At 41.4% G+C, this 24,761-nt stretch overlaps 1 protein-coding gene across 8 annotated transcripts in view; it reads right to left on the bottom strand.

The window, feature by feature from the left end:
* Nucleotides 1–24,761, bottom strand: part of akna (AT-hook transcription factor) — a 194,525-nt gene that overhangs the window by 89,573 nt on the left and 80,191 nt on the right. For all 8 annotated transcript variants that reach the window (XM_043720010.1, XM_043720009.1, XM_043720011.1 and 5 more), the window contains 2 exons: nt 10,552–11,825; nt 7,587–7,661 (listed from right to left, as the gene is read on the bottom strand). In XM_043720010.1, the coding sequence (XP_043575945.1) occupies nt 7,587–7,661; nt 10,552–11,825 (1,349 nt within the window). The remainder of the gene's footprint in view (nt 1–7,586; nt 7,662–10,551; nt 11,826–24,761) is intronic.

The raw sequence follows: 24,761 nt of genomic DNA on the forward strand, positions 1-24,761 counted from the left end.
CCCCTTCCCCCACCTCACCCCAGTTCCAAACTTCCAGCTCAGCACTGTCCCCATGACTTGTCTACCTGGCTATCTTCCTTTCCACCTTTCCACTCCACCCTCCTCCCTTACCTATCACCTTCATCCCCTCCCCCACTCACCTATTGTACTCCACACTACTTTCTCCCCACCCCCACCCTCCTCTCATTTATCTGTGCTTTTCCAGCACCTCTCTAATCTAGACTCTGTATTGTAACTGTCATGTAAAAATAAAGTGTGTTTGCTTAAAATTGAAAAGTTTGACCAATTGAATTGCATCTGGAACCCTCCACACACCACCAAGGTCGGGAAGAACTATCTTGGTTCATGTTTTAAAACAAGAGAAACCCGGGGATATTTCCCCCTCATCACTTGGGGCTAATGTTGATTTTCTGCAGGATAATAAAAGAATGAAATACTTTCTCATTTCAACATGCGAGTGCCACAAGTTAGGAACAGCATGAGTTAAACGCACCATAAATTTCTCCTACACTGTAAAACAAACAACAACTAATTTTCAAGGTCGCTTTTCATCCACCACCAATCCTCTGTTTCTCCAAATAACAGCATAACCTTTTGCCAAATGTTTCTAATTCTATTTGTGAATTGTAGAAGAAAATCTGACTCGCAATTTTCCTGACAATGAGGAAAAAGCAAAATCCTAGTCTCAGCATGATCTCACCTGTAACAGGATTTTTACTATTCTTCATAAGGTTACTTAGTTGCTATGAAACCCTGAGCTAATGTGAAATAAACAAACCATCAGTATTAGCAATAGTTTAACACCATATGCATCCATTCAAGTTCAGACATGCCACCATTCCCAACTATTTGCCAAATAGCTTCCACAGCTTGTTGGTGGGGAGTTCACAGCGGTGACAGAGGAACTCACTGCAGACATTACAGCCACATTATAAGATCCCACAACTATTTTTCTCAGGAACCTCCCAATCATTGCAAAACATAATTAATTATACAATTTCATCATATCTGAGATGTTGTCGTTCTCCTGAGCATCTGACTTCAATGTCTTCCTCCACATCCCCATAACAAACGTAATATGTACCCTTTCTGCATGCTCCTTCACACCTTATAACATCAACTTTACTTCAGACTCCATAGGATCTGAATAACTTCCTCATCTCCACTCTGATTGAGTACAATATCCCCATAGTATTGAATGGTGTTGTATTTCTTACAATGTTCTGAGCACATTCTGGATGTGCACCTGCACAAGCATAAAATTCACCTGAGCCATAGAATTCAAATATTTCTATGAAAAGTGGAGACTGAAGAGCCAATTATGAAATAATTTTGATTAAGCTGTTCTGAGATGTCGCTTCCAGTTGTTCATGCACGTTTGTGATTGCTGAGTATCTATGGGTTACATTCCACAATACATAGAAAGAATTGGCTACATTTCAGCACACTTGGAATAATTCTGGCAAGGAAATCTATATTTTGATATTAGGAAATACAATTCATTGTTCACATGCCCATGGCCCACGACAGAGCACCTAACATGAAGGACTGTAAGGTTGAACTTATTGTTTTATTTTTCTGCCTTTATATTCCACATTTTGGTTTATTTTTTCTGTGCTTTAAGATGTTACTGAAGAGTAGCAACATTTTTCACTGTATTTTATAATACATGACAAGAAATCAAATCAAATCAAATCAAATCAAATCGAGTTAAGTTGGATTATGTATTATTATCCTTTTCACCAATTCTCTTGTTACTGCTTCAGAAAATCTGAGCTCAATCATATCAGTCAAGAATGATTTGCACTGGGGGCATTATTAGTTCAAATTCCCAATGAAATGGTTCTGTGCCGAAACCATTCTCTGTGTTTCTGCTGCATTATATTAGTCCCACAGTCTGCCAGGGGATGGATTTTTGAAAAGTACCATTATCATTTAGAAAGAATGGAAATTTGAATAGCCTAAATAAGTGCCATCACCCACACAACATTACTGACAGGCTTTTTCAAATGATTATTCATCATATTATATAAGCATTGTCCTGTTGCAAAAATCAGCCTTGGTGTATGATGTCAGAGACTGCTGCACCATAATACAATGTGATTGAAGTAGCTACAATGTAAAAAAAAATTACTCCTTAGCAAAGTTACAAGGCCTTTACAATGCTGCCTGACCTGCTGTGATCTCCAGCATTTTTTGATTTCAGTTCAGATTCCGGCATCGAGTCATTTGCTCCTACAAGGCCTTTACAATGCCTTTATGAAAGTTATATCTGAGATTTTTGGCATTTATTTCCTAAACACAAACACATGCGAACATGTATTATATCCACACACAAACAAATCCTGTGCCCAAACTACAATGCAAAAAAACATTGCAATAAACTGATACAGCTACTTTTCCTTGACATTGATGAAGGCAGTTCTCAGTTAAAAACTGTTGGATTTTCTGTTGGATTTGTGCAGTGTTACTTTGAGTCACTTCAATTACAATCTTGTAGTGTGTCATTCAGGTTAATAACCTGCCTGGATTTTAACTCAATGAATGTTTACACTAGGTGTGCCTGTTAAGAGAACTGTTTCAATAATTAAGATACTTAGGCAGTCTTAAACACATACCCACCCACCCACAATGGGCTTGTAGTCACAAGCTATATAATACCTTATCTGACAAACATACATTGCTCCATAATAGAACATTCCCAAAAGGAGAACAATAAGGTGTGCTGTTGGCTCTGCTAAGATGCTAAAACAATTCCTCACAATCCCCAGGAGCTGCTCACTTGTGCCAATGCAAATATAAAACTGAATCAATAAAATTTATGATATACCCAGCATTAGTTACAGACTTTCCATCCAACGGCAGCAGATGTTATAATGAGGTATCTAATAAACGAAGGGCCAATGGAGGAAAATAATCTACGTATCTGTTCAAGCAGCGATGAGGAAATACCATTGAGCACCTTGAGCAATCATCTTTCTCTCAGTCTTGGCTCAATCATGTTTTTGACAGGAATCAGCCCAAATAAACTGCCAAATGCAGATAACTAAACACTGACTAAGATAGATTCTCACAGCTTTTATGATGACATGATCATTTATGGAGCTCCTAAGCAGTTCCAACAGCTCCGACAGTACCTTGCCACAGTCTGTTAGCGCCCTGCTGCAGGTTGAAATGACAACTTAATACATTCCCCTCCTTCCAGCTGGCTATGTACCACCACCATCCACCAGATAATGGGGGCAATTCGAGCAGCAGGTAAGAATTTACACTGACTGTGTCACAGGAGACAAAAAGGATTCAAAAACACATGCAATAGTATATGCAGGAGTTGGTGCCCCGACTGCCGAAGGTGTTGGAGGTCAATGTCAGAGAATGGGGCTTCCAAGCAATTCTTCCAATAGGTTGGGAACAAAATGAGACAAAGGCTTATAATTCTTTAAACAGGTCTGAGAATACAGTTGAGAAGGCATCAATGTTGATGATTAAATATTACATGAGAAAGGACCTGGGCAAAATCTCTTTCTGACTGTGGTGAGAATGGCAAACAACACTGGAGAGATTAGGGTTGGTTTCCTTCAAACAGGGAAGGCTGAGGGGGTGACATGGCGAAGGTAAACAAAATTGTGAGGGGGAGGGATAGAGGAGACAGGAACAACCTGTCTCACTTGGCAGTGAGTTCAAAGAACAGAGGTCATCGATTCAAGCTAATTGGGAAAAGGATTAGAGGGGACATGAAGAAAATTTGTTTTAACACAGAGGGTGGTGGGTTCTTGGAATTTGCTGCTTGATCCAGTGGTTGAGGCAGAGGCCATAAACTCTTAAAACAAAACCTGGTTCTGCACTTTGAGTGTTGTAAATTATAGTGCTATGGGCCCTATGCAGGAAGATGGGATTAGAAAGGGCATCTCAATGTCTTTGGATCAGCATGGACAATATGGGCTGAATGATCCCCTCCTGCACTCTATCATTTCTATGGGCTAACATGCCAACCAGGTATAACTCAGATTATGGAACAGTGTAACAAGATAAAGTCATCGTCAATCATGCTAACACTGAAATACCCAGTGTGATAAACAAAGCAGATAAATTGTGTTGCTCATGTCCCCTTGAACAATCATGCAAAATCATCTCTTTGGAAACAATAATTTACGACTTTTGTGCATCCCGGCAGGAGTAGAGAGATTCCTCCCCGCCAAAAAAATGCAAAACATGATAAGTTCCTCTCGAAAGATTTCTTGCTATCAATCAGTTAACATTCCCAAAGCTTTGACAAATAATCCCTTGTGGAATTTGATCACTACCCAGTCCTGACCCAAATAATGAAACTAGCCCTGAGAAGAGGTCTCTCTTTGCTACACAATATTCCCAAGTGAAACAATGCAGCATGGTCTTAACCACCTTGTATTTGCCTCAAATCTGTAGCTCAATATTTATTTGCAAGATGTCCCAGTTTCCAGGTGGAAAACAGGTGTCCATGTGTCGAAAATCTTCCTCATCGAGAGGCTGCTGTGAAATAAAGACCTTATTGACCAAATCCAGCAGAATTACTGTCTATTCCTGTGACGGAAATGTATCCCCAACTACTTCAGAGTGTAGGTGAATATTTTACTGCATTGCAGCTTGGAAATTCATTTCAAATAATTATACAGAATGCCACCAAACTCTATATACAGGGGAGTCAAATATATTTATTTCATGTTACATGGAACATATAGCTCAACACTGTATTTGGCCTGGGGTATGTCAGCAATTATGGTCAAACAAACATAGAACATAGAACAATACAGTGCAGAACAGGCCCTTCAGCCCTCAATGTTTCGCCGACCTGTGAACTATTCTCAGCTCGTCCCGCTACACTATCCTACCACCATCCATGTGCTTATTCAAGGATTGTTTAAATCTCTCTGATGTGGCTAACTACATTGGCAGGTAGGGCATTCCACGCCCGTACCACTCTCTGAGTAAAGAACCTGCCTCTGACATCTATCTTAAATCTATCACCCCTCAAATTTGTAGTTATGCCCCTTTGTACAAGCTGACATCATCATCCTAGGAAGAAGACTTTCACCGTCTACCCTCTCTAATCCTCTGACCATCTTGTATGTCTCCATCAAATCCCCTCTCAGCCTTGTTCTTTCCAATGAAAACAGATCCAAGTCTCTCAGCCGTTCCTCATAAGACCTTCCCTCCAGACCAGGCAACATCCTTTTCCCATTCCTTTCCATGTAAGTTTCTTAGTATATCCTGCTATTCACTTTATCCTATTTATTTGATTTTCATTTAAATTTCTTTGTGCTGTTTGATACAACCACTCCTTCTGTCAGCAGGTTCTGAATTCTTATTGTATATTTGGTTAGGAAGCTTCTCTTGAATTCTCTATTAGATTTGTTCATTCATTTGGCATTAGGTTATAATACACGATCGTCAAAACAAAAAGTTGTGCTTATTGCAAGTGCTGCCACCAAGTGGAGTGAGGAGTGTGCACATCGAGCAGCATGGTCCTGCAATGTGATATCACCATCCAGCAACACAGCGGCACAGTTTGCAACGTGTTTTGTCTGGCAGGAATTGAACAAACAAAAAAGGAAAGGGCTCATTTCAAAGCTGCTATCTGGAATGCTCAACTCCAGCAGCAAACAAACTGGACGCGAGAACAAGTTCTGGGACCAAGAGAAGATGGAAGAGATGGACGTGAAAAGTCCTGCTTCAGTCAATTTACTGCAACAAGTCCCAGCAGAACCAACTCATTGATAGGATGTGCAAGGCCAGCAATTTTTGTCCATCCCTAATTACCCTAGAACTGAATGGATTGCTAGTCTGTCTCAGAGGGCCAATAGGAGTTATCCACATTGCAATTAGTCTGGAGTCCCATGTAGGTCAGAGCTGGTAATGATGGCACATTTCATTTCTTAAAGGACATCAAAGCACCAGATGAGTTTTAAAACAATTTGCAGTTGTTATATAGTTGTCTTGAGGCTAGCTTTCAACTCTGTAGACCTTCATCTGCTGACTACAGAAGACATCACATTGCCAAAAGCTGTTGAGAATGGATCAGATTTAACACTGTACACGAGCTGCTGCTGTTTACTTTAGTCACCTGCAGGGGCAACATTTTCTTCCTCATGCAGGAAAATCAAAGAGTGTGTAATTTCACTGCAGCCTGTAAGAATGATTTCCTCCAGTAATGTGGTAACACTCATCTTATTAGAGCAATAAAGGGAATCTGAGACAATCAAGTGAATTGATCATTTACTCATTCAACTTTGGCTGTTGCTCTGAAAACAAATGACTGTGAAGTATAGGAAAAGCAGTATGTGCATGCACTGGTACCACCAGACCAAACCCACTCAAAATATTCCGAAGATAGTCCAGACTGTAACATTCCTATTTTAAAAGGTAGTTATAAGGTGTTGTGCAACAGATGCAATTTGATTGGTCAAACTATCATTGATGAATAAGAGAATCAATGTGCATGATTTAAAGCAAAACATACTCTATTCACCCACTACAGTTAAAATACAACAAAAGAAAGAAGGAATTGGAATAATCTAACTCTATTGGAAAGCTTAACAGAATAATAGATACAGCAACTATTACTAATTAACTGTTCCAATATAGTAACATCCCAACAACACATGCCTTGGCAAAAAAGGCAAATTCAGAAAACAGATCGTCTCACATGTGACTCCAGCACCAGGAAGAAACCCCCAGCTTTTGAGTGTAACTAAGAGAAAAAATAGCTTCCACTTTTTCCAAGACCCCAACAGCAACTATTGAAAACTAAAACTAAAAATTCTGGTTTTGTGGGAGCTTGACCCCACCCATTCAGGCTGTTTCTATTGTTCCATCTTTTTAAAAGGGCCTCACAAGCTTTTCGACTGCCCACTATCTCAGCTTTAAAACCTCTATTTCAAAAAAGGAAATATGACCTCTTAAAGCCATAATATTGTCACACACTGAACAGGAAATGCAGAGTGTTCCCATCCACAGCCAACTAATATCACCATCCCTTGTCTGTGCACACACCAACGGCCACTACATTGGCCATTCTGGCAACCAGACATCATTAGCAAAGCTGGTCAAAATTTCTGACTTGCAAGCCATAATTTCTAAATTAAAGTATTTTCTTCACACATTAGCACATTTATTGTGGATCATTTGGAAGTGCTCTTACATTTGAATCACAATCTGAAATTATGTTTCATTCCAAGACTTAGGCACTAAAATCAAGGCAATACAGTTATGGGGAGTGTCACACGATCCTTTTACAGGAGAGATTAAGCAGATGATCGATCTGTCTGCTTGGCAATATGAAATATCCCATGGAATTATTTCAAAGAAAAGCCAGGCAGTTATCCCTGGTGCTCTGGTCAATCAACTTCAATCAACACCAGAAAAGAACAAAATGTCTGATCATTATTATCACTGTTCGCTGCACACAAATTGGCTGCTGCATTCCCAAAATCACAACAGCAACTACACTTCAAATGTATTCAAGAACTGAAAAGCACCTTGGTGGTCGTGTAAACCATCACATACATTCGAATCTTGCTTTGTTTCATTCGGTATGAGTATCTCCCTACCTTAGCCCCAATCCTCAATCGATCAATTGTATTTTCTGCTTCAGCATACTTGGTTAGGAGCTGGCGATAATCCTCCTGTAATAAGAAAAGTTCAAGTGATTGGGGCTCATTGAGGCTCTGTGATTGCCTTTCACATCAAGTGCAGAGGTACGTACAGGTCATTGGAGACTATAGGCCTTAAATTTCTGTCAATATTTCAGAAAAATTCATGTTGATGCTTTTTGAGCTGATTTCTGGCAAACAAAATAAAACAGGCAGCACTGATAAGATATGGCTAATAACTTCAGCAAGGGCATCATTAAGGAATAACATGAGTATACAACAATTTAAGTCAATGAGGGGCTTATTATTGAAATGAATGGAAAAATACACAAACTGTCCTTGACTCATTCTGCCGCCTATCAATTTAGCATCTGTTGCTAAATATGTAGGCTCTCCTGCTAAAATTGCAAATACATTTATACTTTCTGAACAGGTGAAGTATTTGATTCCTAACATAACAAATATTCATTGATGGGTGCGCAGTACAAAATTATTACTCCTAAATTGCTCTTCAAGTTTTTCCAATTGGAAAATGGTGAATTCATGGAACTTGAAAGTGTTCAGAAAAGATTTACAAGGAGGTTACCAGGGTTGGAGGATTTGAGCTACAGGGAGAGGTTGAATGGGCTGGAGCTGTTTTCCCTGGAGCGTTGAAGGCTTAGGGGTGACCTTATAGAGGTTTATAAAATCTTGAGGGGCATGGATAGGTTAAATATATAAGGTGTTGTCCCTGGGATTGAGGAGTCCAGAGCTAGAGGGCAAAGGTTTAGGGTGAGAGAAAAAGTTAAAAGGGACCTAAAGGGCAACTTTTTCATGCAGAGGGTCATGAGTGTGTGGAATGAGCTGCCAGAGGAAGTGGTGGAGGCTGGGACAATTGCAGCATTTAAAAGGCATCTGGATGGGTATATGCATAAGGGTTTAAAGGGATATGGGCCAAGTGCTGGCAAATGAGTCCAGATTAGTTTAGGATACCTGGTCAGCATGGATGAATTGGAGCGAAGGGTTTCTTTCTGAATTGCACATCTCTATGAATCTATTTGGAATATTTCCAGGAATTATCTATCTATTGCATGCTGTCCTGAGGGAGTGCTGCATTATAGAGAGTCAGCTGGGAGGGAGCGCTGCATGGTCTAGGGTCAGCGCTGAGGAAGCGCTGCACTGTCAAAGGTCATCAGGGAGGGAGCGCTGCACTGTCGAGGGTCAGCAGGGAGGGAATGCTGCACGGTTGAGGGTCAGTACTGTGGGAGTGCTGCACTGTTGAGGGTCAGCAGGGAAGGAGTGCAGCACTGTCGAGGGTCAGTAGGGAGGGAGTCCTGCACGGTCAAGTGTCAGTATTGAGGGAGTGTTGCACTGTCGAGGGTCAGCTCAGAGGGAGTGTTGCACTGTCGAGGGTCAGCTCAGAGGGAGTGTTGCACTGTCGAGGGTCAGCACAGAGGGAGTGTTGCACTGTCAAGGGTCAGCACAGAGGGCGTGCTGCACTGTCGAGGGTCAGTAGGGAGGGAATGCTGCAATGGCGAGGGTCAGTACTGAGGGAGTGCTGCACTGTCAAAGGTCAGTAAGGAGGGAGTGCTGCACTATCAGGGTCAGTACTGTGGGAGTGCTGCACTGTTGAGGGTCAGTAGGGAGGGAATTCTGCAATGTTGAGGGTCAGTAGGGAGGGAATGCTGCACTGTTGAGGATCAGTAGGGAGGGAGTGCTCCAATGTCGAGGGTCAGTAGGGAGGGAGTGCTGCAATGTCGAGGGTCAGTACTGAGGGAGTGTTGCACTGTCGAGGGTCAGTAAGGAGGGAGTGTTGCACTGTCGAGGGTCAGTAGGGAGGGAATGCTCTACTGTTGAGGGTCAGTACTGAGGGAGTGTTGCACTGTCGAGGGTCAGTAGGGAGGGAATGCTGCACTGTCGAGGGTCAATAAGGAGGGAGTGCTGCACTGTTGAGCGTCAGTAGGGAGGGAGTGCTGCACTGTCGAGGGTCAGTAAGGAGGGAATGCTGCACTGTCAAGGGTCAATAAGGAGGGGAGTGCTGCACTGTTGAGCGTCAGTAGGGAGGGAGTGCTGCACTGTTGAGGGTCAATAAGGAGGGAGTGCTGCACTGTTGAGCGTCAGTAGGGAGGGAGTGCTGCACTGTTGAGGGTCAGCAGGGAGATAGTGCTGCATGGAGGGAATGCTGCAATGAATCAAGACCCCATCTGGCTTCTCAGCTGGATGCAAAAATCTTATAGTTTTGTTGTGAAGAAGAGTGGGGCATTTTTCTCAAATATTTTGGCCAATATTTATTCCTCAACCAGTGACTAACAACAAATTATCTGGTTATTACATTGTTGTAAGATTATCCTACAGTCTAACTGCAGTTTGGGCGACACAGTGGTTCAGTGGTTACCACTGCAGCCTCACAGCACCAGGGACCTGGGTTTGATTCCAGCCTCGGGTGACTGTCTGAGTTTGCACATTCTCCCTGTGTCTGTGTGGATTTCCTCTGCGCGCTTCGGTTTCCTCCCACAGTCCAAAGATGTGCAGATCAGGTGGATCGGTCATGCTAAATTGCCCATAGTGTTAGGTGCATTAGTCAGAGAGAGGTGGGTCTGGGTGGGTTACTCTTCGGAGGGTCCGTGTGGACTTGTTGGGCCGACACTGTAGGGAATCTAATCCAACAGGGCAATATTTCATAAATCTTTCAATATCCGTAAAGCAACTTGGTTCATCCTGAGGTTGGCAAAGGCGCTATATAAATACAGGTCTTTCTTTTATCTTTCCCTGACAGGGTGAAAATTAAGCCTCAGGAATCCAGCCACTTAACCACTTCACTCTGATCCAACTCATCAATTAATCAGAACCAGTTTAACGAATGTCCTTCCATGAATTCTCCTACCATTAATCTGACTCATTCTACATAGCTCCAGATTGGGTGTTATATGCCCGGTCTCCTTACCTGTAGTTGATAAACCATTTCTGTCGCTTGCTGCGATGACTTGAATTCTCCCAAAACCTTTACCCCTGATGGGGTCGGAGTGATCAGCGAACATTCATTGCTACTTTGCAGCACTTGGCGGACTATCTCTGCTGGAGAGTGGAGGAGAAATTGAGGGTCACTTCTCTTACCCTGCACGTTGACATTCTTACTCCTGGGCTTCTGATAAACTTGCATGTCCTTCGGAAATTTAACTCGTGGCTCCACTTTTGAGAAATCTGGTAGTGGGTAATTAAGCTGACCTCGGCCGTACATTGAAGTTTCTGAAGTGATCTTTCTCGATAACGGCTTGGATGAATTATTTCTTGAAGATCTTTGATTAATGGCTGTCCTGTGTGGAGTCAGTGTTTTTACTTGTCTGTTCGCTTTAGAGTTCTGACCAGTGTTATCCTTTAAAATAAATGGTTTACTGAGGGGATGAGGATGATTTTCTTGTTTAGCTACTTTGACTTGTTTATGGGATACAGCTTTGTTGAGCTCAGATTTGCTGCTTTTATCTTTTTGCTTTTCCTTACCAGAACCAGGATCTTGACTGACTTTTCCCAAACCCTTTCCTTTGTTTGAAAACCTACCCGTTGGCTCTTCAACACTGTCTGCACATGAAGATTCCGGAATGGTCTCTGCCTCAAGACCTGGGCTGCTTGCTAGATCTTCAACTGATAGGTGTCCCAGCAACTCCTGATTAAAATGCAATATTGAGTAATTAAATGACGAGTTGTCTTGCCTCTCTTTTCTAACCTCACTATCAGATCCTAATGTTTTGCTATCATGTGACAAATCTAAAACGTCTACACTATTGGAATAGGTTACTTCAAAGTCCTCGGAATAAAAATCCTGTGCTGATAGACTGGAGTCTTTACCCTGAGTTTTTGAGTAGTTGATGTTTTCATCAGACTGATCAGAAAGTTTATCTGCATGGTCCCGTATACTTGGCACAGAAAAATCATCCCCACGATCCAATATACTTTGTGCTTTGTTGTAGACTTCATATCTGCGCCATGGGTCTCTCATCGGGCGGGGATTGGTTTCCTCAATTTGCTCGTCATATGGCAAGTCAGAGTACTCCTCAAAACTGTCCTCCTCCTTGCTGGTACCTACATCTTTTGGAAGTCGAAAGCTAGCCTGCTCCTTTTCATCTTCAGTCATGTCAAGCTGATTGTCCCCTACAGGATGCCAGTGAGATGTTGAAACCTGACAATTGAGAATCCCATCCTCGTCCTGTGGTTCAGATTCATCTAGCACATGAAAAAGCAAACAGTTAGTCAAAGTAAACAAAAACATTGATTTGTGGCTCATTTCAACTCTGTGCAAGAACATGCACTATTTTAAATTTTTTTAGAATTCATTCATGGGATGAGTGTGTTACTGGCTAGGCAGCATTTATTGCCCATCTCTAACTGCCCAGCTGACAGTTATGAGTCAACCACATTGCTGTGGGTCTGGAGCTATGTGTAGGTCAGACCAGGTACGGACGGAATCTTCCTTCCCTAAAGGACATTCGTGAACCAGATGGGTTTTCCCAACAATCTACAGTGGAATAACGGTTTCTTAGACTCTTAATTCCAGATTTTCATTGAATACAAATTGCCCATTTAACAGTATCAGCTCCATCACCTGTTAAATTCCTCAGTGGAAGCAAATATCTGGAGAGGTGTTTGACTAATAGTGAACTGACATCACGCCTTTTTACAGCATCAACTGAGCCAAAAATTAGTTATCTTTGTGATTGCCAGCAAAGCTTTTCATTGGTATTTTTCTAAATTATTCAGAAGTATTGTGCACTGTGTCAAATGAAACAATGTTTAAGTGCTGGATTATGTTTTAAAAATGTAGGGCTGGATTTTACAGTTGCAAATTGGTAAGGCCACACCCTACCTGACCTGCACTGGGGCAAAATATGGCAAGTAGACACCAAGATGGCAGCCAAACCTCATCCCATTGGAAGGTAAGTGACTGAAATCAAAAGCCTGATCTTCCTTCACAAGGAAACAATAAACTATTGAGCATCTTAAAAAGCCAAGTGGCTCCAATTATTCAATCTCAATCCATTCTTTTCCACAGAAGAATGTTGATGCTGAGTTACGCTAGCAAAGAACAGCAAAAGGACAGATTAAAAGATCTGCAAACAGGAGTTTGGCTGCATGTAGCTTCAGCATTTGTTGCTAAAAGTCACAGTGTTTGGCTACTGGTAGATGTTAATGGTTCAGTTTTTAAATTGGCTGATATAATAGTTCAAAGCAACAGGGAGACTGAAGGCCATCTTCTTATTCATGGCGAGAAGTGACTTCCAATTGATGGCCTAACCCTTCTCTTACTCAACATCCCACCAGAGATGCCCAGTGGGCGCACGGGCTGATCTTTAGCATGCCAGCTGGGCAGCTCAATGCTGAAATCACATGGGAACAGAGTGGGCGAAGTAGACTACACGTCCCAAACTGCCTCCTTTACCACAACATCGAGCCCAGAGAATTCAGTTGTAAATATTGTGAAACTTGCTTCAGCAATACAGCACATTTGAGGTTAGAAATGCATTTGCAACTACCTGGACTTCTAATCTTGAGTTGATAAAAAGTGCAAGAGCCCCCTCTCCCAATGGAATTCATGGAAAATGGCACTTCAGGGGGTCAAATTTTCAAATAGGCTGTACCTGGATGAATTCTGTATGCCTACCCTAAGTCTGAGCTATGTTGCTATTGGGTGCCGTTTTTAACTGAAAATGGCTGAGTCGGCTCAGGGATAAGTTTCAATTTAAGATGTCAAGCTCAAGTTTCAAATCAGTGGGATCTGCCTGCCTATGCCATTGATAAAGGTAGGCGGCAGCCATGTTCTGGACTGCCACTGTTTTGTTGATTAAAACAGGCAGCTTCACAAGGTGGCACACATGGTGGAGAGTTAGCCCTGGGCAAGAAGAATGGGGCAATGTCCATGTCAACATTTGTTGGACTGAAAGATTAAAGTTAAAAACGAATACAAAGTAATTGAACATTAGCTGTGGCAAGCCTCACATACACACCCCCAATATGTACATTGGGTTGCAATGACATGTAAACGTTTGAGTCTTGAACCAACAGGCCTCCCGATGAGCTCCTCAATGAGTTGCAAGGACTACAGTTATTTTATTTGGAAATATAAACCAGGAAAATGGTAGGTTGGACCATTCTGATGTAAAGTATGATCCAGATTTAAAATAAACTTGAAGGAAAGTGATACAATGTAGTTACGTGTTGGGTTAACACACAAGCATACTTTTTTGTAAAAGCTGGTTTTGATACTTGCGGAACGCATTAGTAGTAGGTATCTTTGTAAGACAAAGTTATTTTCAAGCAACAGGGGTTGGATTGGTTGTATGTAGCAGTTTGTTGCTAAACTGAGAGGAGAGAGATCAGCTCCAACTGGCTCAGACCTAAAAGAGTCTACAATTTCTGTTTTAGTTTGAGTTCATAGCACCGCTTGTGTAGTTGACTTTGCCAGATCGAATGAACTTTCTATTTGTTTCCCTGTATCTGTTTTTAAATATAATCATAAGGGCATTGCCGACTAGGTCAACATTTACATAAATACTTTAGCTGCGAATCAACCTCCGAAACCACGGCAATTCATGTATCGATTATTGCAATGTTACAACACCCATTTGCACATGCTATTACGGTTACAAAATCTATTTTAGCAGGCAGAAGGAAAGAATTTAAATCACTCATCTTCCTCATACTGCATCTACACCTTGTTCATCCTTTTGAAGGGGTCAAGCAAGTTATTTCGCCTGTCTCATCTGACGACATTTTGCAATTCCGTTTTGGTGCAGCTGCTAAGCTGCACTGTTCTTTAATTTTTACGTGCTGCAATACTGCTGAACACAACGGAGCCCTTTAAAATTTAATACAAGTCCAATGGTATTCTTCAATTGTAAATAATAGACAAATAATGCACAGGGACTGGTTTGTAGTTATTATAAGTTTTTGTTAAAGAACGGATAGTGAACAGGACCATTAAGGACATTAAGAAAATGGGAATCCAAAAAGTTGCTCCAGGCCTTCAAGTTGTTTCTTCCACCAGTCAAACATAAATAATTCCATCATGGGTTCCATCTCATTTATTTGTTTGTTTTTACATAATTGCTGCAATATTTTCCCTGACCTGACAAAGATTGCCTGTACTTATTTACATCTTGGTAGTTTAAGCTTGGCAGGTTGATTTTTCATTCTTGACAGTTCTATAATTTTAATTCCTGAAGGATTGAAGACATTAACTCGCATTGCATTGTCTTTTTGACCTTATGCCCATAGTTTCAGTGCTGATCAGATACTAATCAGCTCTTTTTTGATCTTTTTTTCTTATACTGTTACACAGGTTAATTACTTGGTAAGGAAACATTGTTAAATAACACAACAAAGAGTGCTGTACCAACACTGAAGGATATCGGCCATGCTAAATTACCCATAGTGTTCACGGATGTGTGAGTTAGGTGCATTAGTCTGGGGTAAATGTAGAGTAAAAGGGTAGGGGAGTGGGTTTTCGGAAGGTCGGTGTGGACTTGGACCAAATGGCCTGTTTCCACACTGTAGGGATTTTATGATGATGACGGTGATATGTGAATGTATTGTCAACTGAAAATAACTTGTTCTCGTGATATTCATGGCATTGGTAATGCTGAGGAACTAACTGCTCCCTATACTTGATAAATCAAATGATCAAGAACAATTTGCCCTCATTATAGAGAAACATTTTGCAATTGCAATATGAAAAAATCTGAGTAGCAGAATCTTAATTCAAAGCAACCAGGACTCAGTTCACCGAACAAAAGTTACGTTCTAAGAATTTGAGGCAAATGAAACATATTTGTTCTCCCATTAATTTCAAGAGATTTCTGTTGTTATTGCACTCACTTAAAGGTTTAAAAGTTTCTGAGAGCACATTTTATCCCTAGTTTGGTTTAACAATTGCTTATTAAATAGTAATGATTGATTCTGAATAGGTCTCTGCAGACTGTAAATTAGCAAAATGTAGTCCTACTTTAAGAAGAATGGGACTATGAAAGTGGAAAACTACAGACCAATAGCTGGGAAATTGTTAGAATTTATAATAGAGAATGTTGGTTGAAGTTACTTATATCATTAATAAAGGAGAATCAGCAGATGCGGTGTAAGGTAGCACGATGGCTCAGTGGTCAGCATCACTGCTTCACAGTGTCAGGGACCTGGGTTTTAATCCACCCTCAGGTGACTGTATGGCGTTTGCACATTCTCCCCATGTCTGCACGGGTTTGCTCCAGGTTCTCTGGTTTCCTCCCACAGTCCAAAGATGTGCATGTTAGGTGGATTGGCCATGCTTAATTGCCCATAGTGTCCTGGGATATGCAAGTTAGGTGGATGAGACAAGATAAATTCAGGGTTACAGAGATGGAGTGGGTCTGGGTGGGATGCTCCATACAGGGTCAGAGTGGACTTGATGGCCTGTTTCCACACAGTATGATTTGGATTTTCAGAAATCGCATATTAGTACATTAAATGTAACATTTCCAAATTTGCTCATGACACAAATCTAGGTAGGAATGTAAGTTATCAGGAGCACGCAAACAGGCTTCGATGGGATTTGGACAGGCCACGTGAATGGGCAAGAACATGAACATAATGTGAAATTATCCAGACGGGTAAAAAAAAACAATATAGTCAGACAGATTAGGAAGTTTTGATGACTAAGGATTTGGACAGGCCATGTGAGTGGGCAAGAACATGAACATAATGTGAAATTATCCAGACAGGTAAAAAAAACAATATAGTCAGACAGATTAGGAAGTTTTGATGACTAAAGGGACCAATGTGTCTTTGATCATGAGTCACAACGCTAGCACATAGGTACAACAGGCAATTGAGAAGGCAAATAGTAATGGTGGCCTTCGTCACAAGGTTTGAGTATAGGGGAGAAAAGGTCTTACTGCACCTTGTTGAGACTATCTGCAGTATTATACACAGTTTTAGTTTCATAATTTAAGGAAGAAAATATTGCTCACAGAGACAGTGCAATAGAGGTTCATCAGGTTAACCTCCAAGATGACAGAATTGTTTTATGAGGAGAGTTTGAGGCAAATGGACCTGCAGTTCTCAAGAGTTTCAAAGACTCATAGATGATCTTAGTAAAAATTATTAAAACTTAGCACAGCGCATGACAGGCTGTATGTAGATAGAAGGTTTCCCTTGACTAGTCAGTCTAGAACAAATGAATGTAGTCTCAGAATAAAAGCCAGACCATAGAAGACTGAGGTGAAAAGATATTTGTTCAAACAGAGGGGTGTGAATCTTGGGAAAATTTTACTTCAGAGAGGTGAGGAAGGTAATCATTGAGCACATTCAAGACAAAAATCATAAGATTATACATATGGTATTCAGGGATATGGAGATAGGGTTTTCTAGGCGTATTCACATCATAAATTAAATTTCACAGCTCATATACTTCAGTTTGATACTGATCAAATAAAATAGCTTCATTTCTTGTCAGTCAAGCAAATATTTAATTGAGGTGTGTTAAATTGATAAAAGGAATAAAACAAAATTGCACTTAAATAGCATCTTTAATGTAGTAAAACATTCGAAGCAGCTTCACAGGAGAGGTTTCTAACATAAGTTGACACTGAGTTAATATAGGCAAATGTCAAAAGCTTGGTTAGAGACAAAAATTTTAAGAAATACCTTAAAGGATGAAAAAGTGACTGAGCAATGCAGACGATTAGCCAAGGGAATTCTGGGGCATGGTTACCAATGATAGATCAATTAAGCTAAAAAGGTCTGAGGAGTGCATGTATCTCAGAGATGTGTAGATTGGGAAGAGATTATGAAGATATAGAAAAGTGGAGGACTTTGAAAACAAAGATATCAAATGCATTTTGAGTTATTTGTTGTTGATTGCCCCAGATAGAATTATAGTAAGAATTTTAATCATGCTTTTGGAGCCAAATGGTTATTTGAGTTACTTGTTTTTGACAAAGTTATGGACAAGATTAAAAAAAGCAACAGAAAACATCATCTGTCACTAGGGTCTAATTTAAGCCTAGTAATGACTGGCCCTTTCATGGCATATCCTTCACTTTAAGTTTGTTCAAATTTGGAAAACAGACTAGCAGCTTTTGTAAGGTCCAGTTCTTCATCCAGACTTACAATCTCGAGAACCTCCCAAACAAAATGCCTGGCCTGTTACTAAAAGGTGTTAAGTCAAGCAGAATTACTCCAGAATATAATCCCTGCTGGCCAGAAACAGCCAATGCTGATCCAACTGTGCCACTTTAGAATCAAATCAGTTCTGTCTTGCCACAACTATTTCTGACATCTGTTTTAACTCATTAACTGTTGACAGAGAATACCTCAAGGGCTTCTCTGCTACTCCATCCAGAACTCAAAAGCAAATTAGACCATGAATAGAAAAAAAAACTACCTGCATGGCTATATAGATTGTTTAAAATAAAACCACCAATGCTGTACAGACATTAAATAAATGAAAATATAGAAATGTTTGGGCTAAAGTCTCGTTTATTTTAATATCATAAATATATGCACAAACTATGCAGTGACACAGATGCACATCAGTAAATCACTTTAAACTCTTGTAGTTTGCAGGATTAAAATGAAGACTTCCCTGGGAAACTTTTCTTAAGAAAGCCACATTGCTGTTAGTCATCTGATTAAAAAGGTGCAAGCAAAGCTCTCCCACTGATTTAATGAGTTAGCCTGCATTAGGGTGCTAGGAAACGGTTTTGAAACAAAAAGATGAAGGTTAACTTTTGTGTTTGCCGCCAAGTGAAGTCATGAAGTGAAAGTGAATTATGATCTTAAGCAATGAGCCAATAGATGCTGGAGGGTAATTAGCATTATTTTTGCCAGTCCAAAAAATTGATCTAATTGATCATCTAGGTGCAGTGGAATATTTGAATATCTCTGTAATTTGGTCTCGTTCAGAAATTCAAATCTCCAGAGTTTATCACATCTCACCATTCTTTGATTTTGATCTCAGCCAAACAATTCCAGAAAAAACAAATCTGCTACAATTCAAAGTTCCACTGAATTACAAATTGTAATAAAGTCATACAGCACAGAAACAGACCCTTTGGTCAAACCAGTCCACGCAGGCAATGTTCCAAATTTAACTCACCCCACCTGCCTGCTCCCAGCCAATATCCCTCCAAACCTTTCCTATTCATGAACTTATCCAAATAGCTCTTAAGCATTGAAACTATACCTGCATCCATTACTTTCTCTGGCAGTTCATTCTATACAAGAACCACTCTGTGTAAAGAAGTTGTCCCTCATGTCCTTTTAAAATTTTTCTCCCCTCACCTTAAAAATATCTCTCTAGTTTTGAACTCCCTAGTTCTAGGGAAAAGACACTTGTCATTCACCTTATCTATGCCACCATAATTTTATAAATCCCCATAAGGTCACCCCTCAACTTCATACACGCCAATAAAAGAAGTCTTAGCCTTTCAAGACTATTTTTATAACTGAATCCCTCCATTCCTGGTAACATCCTGGTAATTTTTTTTCTGAATCCTCTCCAGTTTAATAATATCCTTCCTATAGCAGGGTGACCAGAACTGCACAGACTACTCCAGGAGAGGTCACACTAACATCTTGTATAACCTCAACATGACATCCCAACTTCTATATTCAAAGGTCTGAGCAGTGAAGAAACGTGTGCTAAAAGTGGGTGGCACAGTGGTTAGCACTGCTGTCTCACAGTGCCAGAGATCCGGGTTCAATTCCCGCCTCAGGCAACTGACTGTGTGGAGTTTGCATATTCTCCCTGTGTCTGCGTGGGTTTCCTCCGGTTTCCTCCCACAGTCCAAAAATGTGCAGATTAGGTGAATTGGCCATGCTAAATTGCCCGACATGTTACGTGAAGGGGTAAATGTAGGGGAATGGGTCTGGGTGGGTTGCGCTTCGGTGGGTCGGTGTGGACTTATTGGGCCGAAGGGCCTATTTCAACTCTAATCTAATCACCCTGTTTACCTATGGTGCACATTTCAAAGAATTATGTACCCTAAACATCTCTGTTCCATAATATAGAAACCCCAGAATGATGGGGACAGCTGTCCAAGATGGAGGCCTGGAGGAACAAGTGGTGAGCTGGGGTCACCAAGTGTCTGCTCTGACTTTCAGGTATTGTCACCATCTCGTTTCTATCCAGTGAGTGGGAGAATGGGAATTTGTAGATCAATGAAGTGGGATTAGATAATCATCAGTGTTCCTGCTAATTTTATTTCAAATGTGTGGAGTTCTGACGTCCATGAGCAGCAATGACTTCCACAACTAGAAGTCAAAGGTGTGGATAGCATTGGCCTTGCAGTGGCTGTACAGAGTCATAAAGATATACAGCATAAAAACTGACCATTCGGTCCAATCCGTACATGCTGACCAGAGCAGTCCTGAATCAGCGTTCAGGCAAGGTGTCCCGGAGCAGCGTTCAGGTAAGCGTATCCTTGAGCAGTATTCGGGCAAGTAGTCCCCAGAGCAGCATTTGGGTAAGTGTGTCCTTGAGCAGCATCGCAAGTAATCCCCAGAGCAGTGCGAGGGCAAGTGTGCTCTGCAGCAGCATTTGGGCAAGTGGTCCCCAGAGGAACGTGAGGGCAAGCATGCCTCAGAGCAGTGTGAGGGGAACGAGGCCCGGGGTAGCACGAGGGGAAACGAGTTCCAGAGCAGTACGAGGGGGAAGTGTGTCCTGGAGATCTGTGAGAGGAAAAAGGAATCCCTGAGCAGAGCAACTTAGCTTGGTACAGCTGAGTCTCTGGTGGGGCAGACTGGAGGTTTGGAGCACAGTGGGACTGTTGTTGGGCTGGGTGCTGGTGTGGGTGGTCAGACCACGTGTTCACTGAGCTGCTGCAGTATAATGTTGATCTGAAATTCTTTACCAGACTGCAATGTTAATCCTTTAATTATGTTCTAACTATCTTACTTCTCGGTTATTTGTTTAGACACTAAGTAATGCTACTACTTTTCCTTTTATTCCTCTTTAACTTCTAAGATTTGTGCCTAGGTCCTTGTATTTCAGCTGGTGCCATTCGAAGCAGCTATTGTCACTGTACTGCTATACTGAAGTACACATAACAATAAAAGTTATTCTATTCTAAAGAATATTCCATTCCAGATATCCTAAATAATTCTAGTCCCAATTGCCAGGACCTGGCCCATATCCCTCCAACCCTTCCTGTTCATGTACCCATCAAGATGTCTTTTAAATATTGCAATTGTACCAATCTCCACCACTTCCTCTGGCAGCTCATTCCATATACGCACCACCCTCTGCGTGAAAAGGTTGCCCCTCAGGTCCCTTTTATGTCTTTCCCCTTAGACCTTAAACCTATGCCCTTCAATTTGGACAACCAACCCTGGGGAAAGACCTTGCCTATTTACCCTATCCGTGCCCCTGATGATGTTATAAACCTCCATAACATCACCCCTCAGCCTCCGATGCCCCAGAGGAAATAGCCTTGGCCTATTCAACCTCTCCCTATAGCTCATACCCTCCAACCCTTGCAATATTTTTGTAAATCTTTTCTGAACCCTTCAAGTTTTACAACATGCTTCCAACAGGAGGGAGACCAGATTGCACGCAATATTCCAAAAGTGGCCAAATCAATGTTCTGTACAGTCGCAACATGACATCCTAACTTCTACATTCAATGCATTGACCGATAAAGGCAAGCATGCCAAACGCCTGCAGCTTAGAGCAAGGTCAGCAATAACGCTATACAACTAAGCCTCTCGCCATGCACTAGCGAGACTCCTGTCTCACTGTTCAACATTTGGTTGGATCATCAGACATTTTCTTGTTGCTGTCAAGAGCCTAATTTCTGAGCCTGATCTCATCCTATGTACCCAATGGAGTAGCCAATGCCCACATCATCCTGGTACAGGGAACCTTCTGCCTGTTAACACCAAGACCCACATTCAGATCTGGGCTGGAATTCCTAATTCTTACCCTAGATCAAACAAAAACAAACACCCACTTACCTTTCGAGGGCTTTTCCAGCCAGATACCCAACGGAAGATCCCTCGTAACCAAAGCAAATCAGCACCAGAATATATCTTGCAGAAATCAAACTTTCTTTTTACAGCAATAGCAGACTTTTAATTCTAAGTAAAAGTGTTCAAAAAGGTTGTCAATATTAACTGAACATTTTCTGGGTTAACAATGACCCGAATGACTAGAAAGATCACTGGTTTTAATGTGTTTCTGTTTTTGCTAATAGAATGTGCGTGTGTCAATATTAAATGCTATTACTCAGCAGTAACTAACTGAATTATCACTCTGAAAGACTGAAGTTCTGATTAAAACAGACACACTGTATCAGATATGATAATGTCGACTATCACCTAAACTGACTGTCATAGGACTGTGGTGTGTGAATGCCGTATCATTTATTGGACGACATAAAGATGGTGAGCAGCCTGAACAAACTGGCCTGAGGTCAAAGTTCATTAAATGTAAAAGATAAGCTTCTTTCCAGGGAGACACAAACAAATCTTAAAGAGCAATTAGTCAAACTAGCTGACAGTGGTTTACCATTTGCAGGAGACTGGACGTATAAAATTGACCACAATTTATCCGTATAAAGAATGTTTGCTTCCGAGCATGATAGTTCGCTCAAAAGGAGTTACCTGATCAGTACTCAGAGGCTGGGACAGAGCAGGCTGAACACCTGGTTTGGTTTGATCCTTAGGAGAGGGTTCACTTGGGACTGTAAGCATTTGTATGGGTGTGATTTTTGCAGGTTTCTTTCGTAGTGTACTTTGAGTATATTTCATTGGAAAAACTCGGAAAAGTGGGAATATATATTTACAGAGCCCAATAATACTGTCAGTCTATAGCTGGCAAAGTAAGTGTGTAAGGTAACTAAGGGGATGGGTGTCAGGTAGGTGAGTAGGTGGGGAGGCTGGTCAGTGCCAACTAATTGTCCAAAGGGTAATTGTGTTATCTGTCCATCTGTATGTGTCAGAGCCATGGCATACGGCAGATGATATCTGAAATTCCCAGAGAAATACCACCAGCAAAACTTCACAAAAATCTGCAAATACAATAGTAAGTGAGGTGCTCTTATAGTCTTGTCCTTTCTCAGGACAACATCTGCAACATTGAGGCACTGGGAATGGCCAAGCAGCTGCATTGGGCAGGCTGTAACATCTGCCCACCTCAGAATAAGCTTCAGCACCATCACAGCAAGTAGTTCCCAGCAGGGGCGAGAAAGGTTCAGAGATAACATCAAAGCCTGCCTGAATTAATGCAACGCACCCACCGACTTGTTGGAAACTCTTGTCCGAACTGGAGAAGAATCAGAAGAAGGTCCCTGCAGAGGCTTCTCGCACACATTCGAGCATTCCACCCACAATTCAAGTCCCCCGCTGCAGCGGGCATCTTTAATCAGCCTGTCTGTACTCATTCTCCCCAGAGTGGGAGACACTCATCCTCGCTTAAGAAACTACCGCAGAAGAACAGCAACGACATGGGTGAAGGAGTAGTGTGGCAGAAGGGTGAGGTGGTAAAGATGGGTAAGGACATTGGAAGGTGAGCTGGGTCATTTGTCGGGCAGAGGGGGATGGTCATATTCCATTGGGGTATGGGTGGGCATGTCGATGCTTCTGGGTTGGGTGCTCTGGGGGAGGATTCGCCAAAGATTAGGTGTTCATTGTGAGGCGGGGCGGGGGGGGGGGGGGAGTTGGTCAGGTCATGTACCAGAGTGGGAGAAGGGTTGCCTGCCAGTTTTGAAGGCTTGGCTTTGGCAGCTGTCTACTTCGGGGAAGGGGGATGTCATGTTTGGTGTTCGGATATGGGCATAGGCATTGAGTTGTGTATTTGAGGTAGGGTCAGCTTGAATAAGTTGGATTTTAGAGCTGGGGAGAGGTGATAACCTAGTGGCGTTACTAGAAATCCAGGTAACATTCGTGGAGCATGGATTCAAATCCTGCCACAGCAGATGGTGGAATTTGAATTCAATAAAAATGGGGAATTAAGAGTTTAATGATGACCATGAAACAATTGCCTATTGTCAGGAAAAACCCATCTGGTTCACTAATTCATTTTAGGGAAGGAAACTGCCATCCTTACCTGTTCTGGCCAATATGTGACTCCAGACCCATAGCAATGTGATTGACTCTTAACTGCCCTCTGGGCAATTAAGGATGGGCAATAAATGTTGGCCTAGCCAGTGATGCCCTCATCTCATGATTCAATAATAAAAAAAATTACCCAGTAATTTCCTAATTAACTATTAAGGCAAGTGAGTCAGAATCTTCCAAAGACTTGGTCTCTAACTATTGGTTGGGACTTTCTTAAAACGATCGCGATGAGAGGTAGTTGACCATTGGCATTTTAAGTTCCCAGGCAGTTACCTTGTATTTCCAAGAGGTCTTGATGCACATTTATGTCCAGTTTCTGACAGATCAGAGATCAGAGCATCTGGGCTTAAGATTCTCTTCCTAAAGATAGTGTTTGGCTTGCTTTCCAATTTTTTTTTGTTTTTCATGTCAGTTGTTCAGCAGAATATTACTTTTTTTTGTTCCAATTTGAATTTCTGGTGGTGTTTTATTGGTTTGATGCAAAAACTAAGCAACCTAAATGCAGCCAGAAATACAGACAAGCAATGGACTTCAAAAAAAGGTCCAGCCTCCCTCCAAATCTTGCTTATTCACCCTGAGACATCAGGCCACCTTGATAGAATCTGATCATACACATGTTATCCACAAATCAGATTTAACAGTCTAATATACAGGTACTCTACTTAATTAAGTATTTTCTACTGCAAAAGCTTCCCTATCGTCCAAATGCAGAATATTTTGACAATTCTGTATTTTTAATCTCAAAACGAGAACCAATTTCCAACAGCGTAAGACTGAATTCTGTACCTTCACTGTACCTTATATTCTGTTTCAGGTTTTAAAAATATCAACCTTTGGTCAGGATTGCACTTACAGTATATTACTATAAATTGGTTCAGAGCGAGTCAGATAATAATTTCAGGTAAAAACAATGTCTGCAGATGCTGGAAACCAGATTCTGAATTAGTGGTGCTGGAAAAACACAGCAGTTCAGGCAGCATCCGAGGAGCATTAAAATCGATGTTTCGGGCAAAAGCCCTTCATCAGGAATACAGGCAGAGTGCCTGAAGGGTGGAGAGATAAATGAGAGGAGGG

The sequence above is a fragment of the Chiloscyllium plagiosum genome, chromosome 30 (genome assembly GCF_004010195.1).
Source record: "Chiloscyllium plagiosum isolate BGI_BamShark_2017 chromosome 30, ASM401019v2, whole genome shotgun sequence".
In the NCBI taxonomy this organism is placed as follows: domain Eukaryota; kingdom Metazoa; phylum Chordata; class Chondrichthyes; order Orectolobiformes; family Hemiscylliidae; genus Chiloscyllium; species Chiloscyllium plagiosum.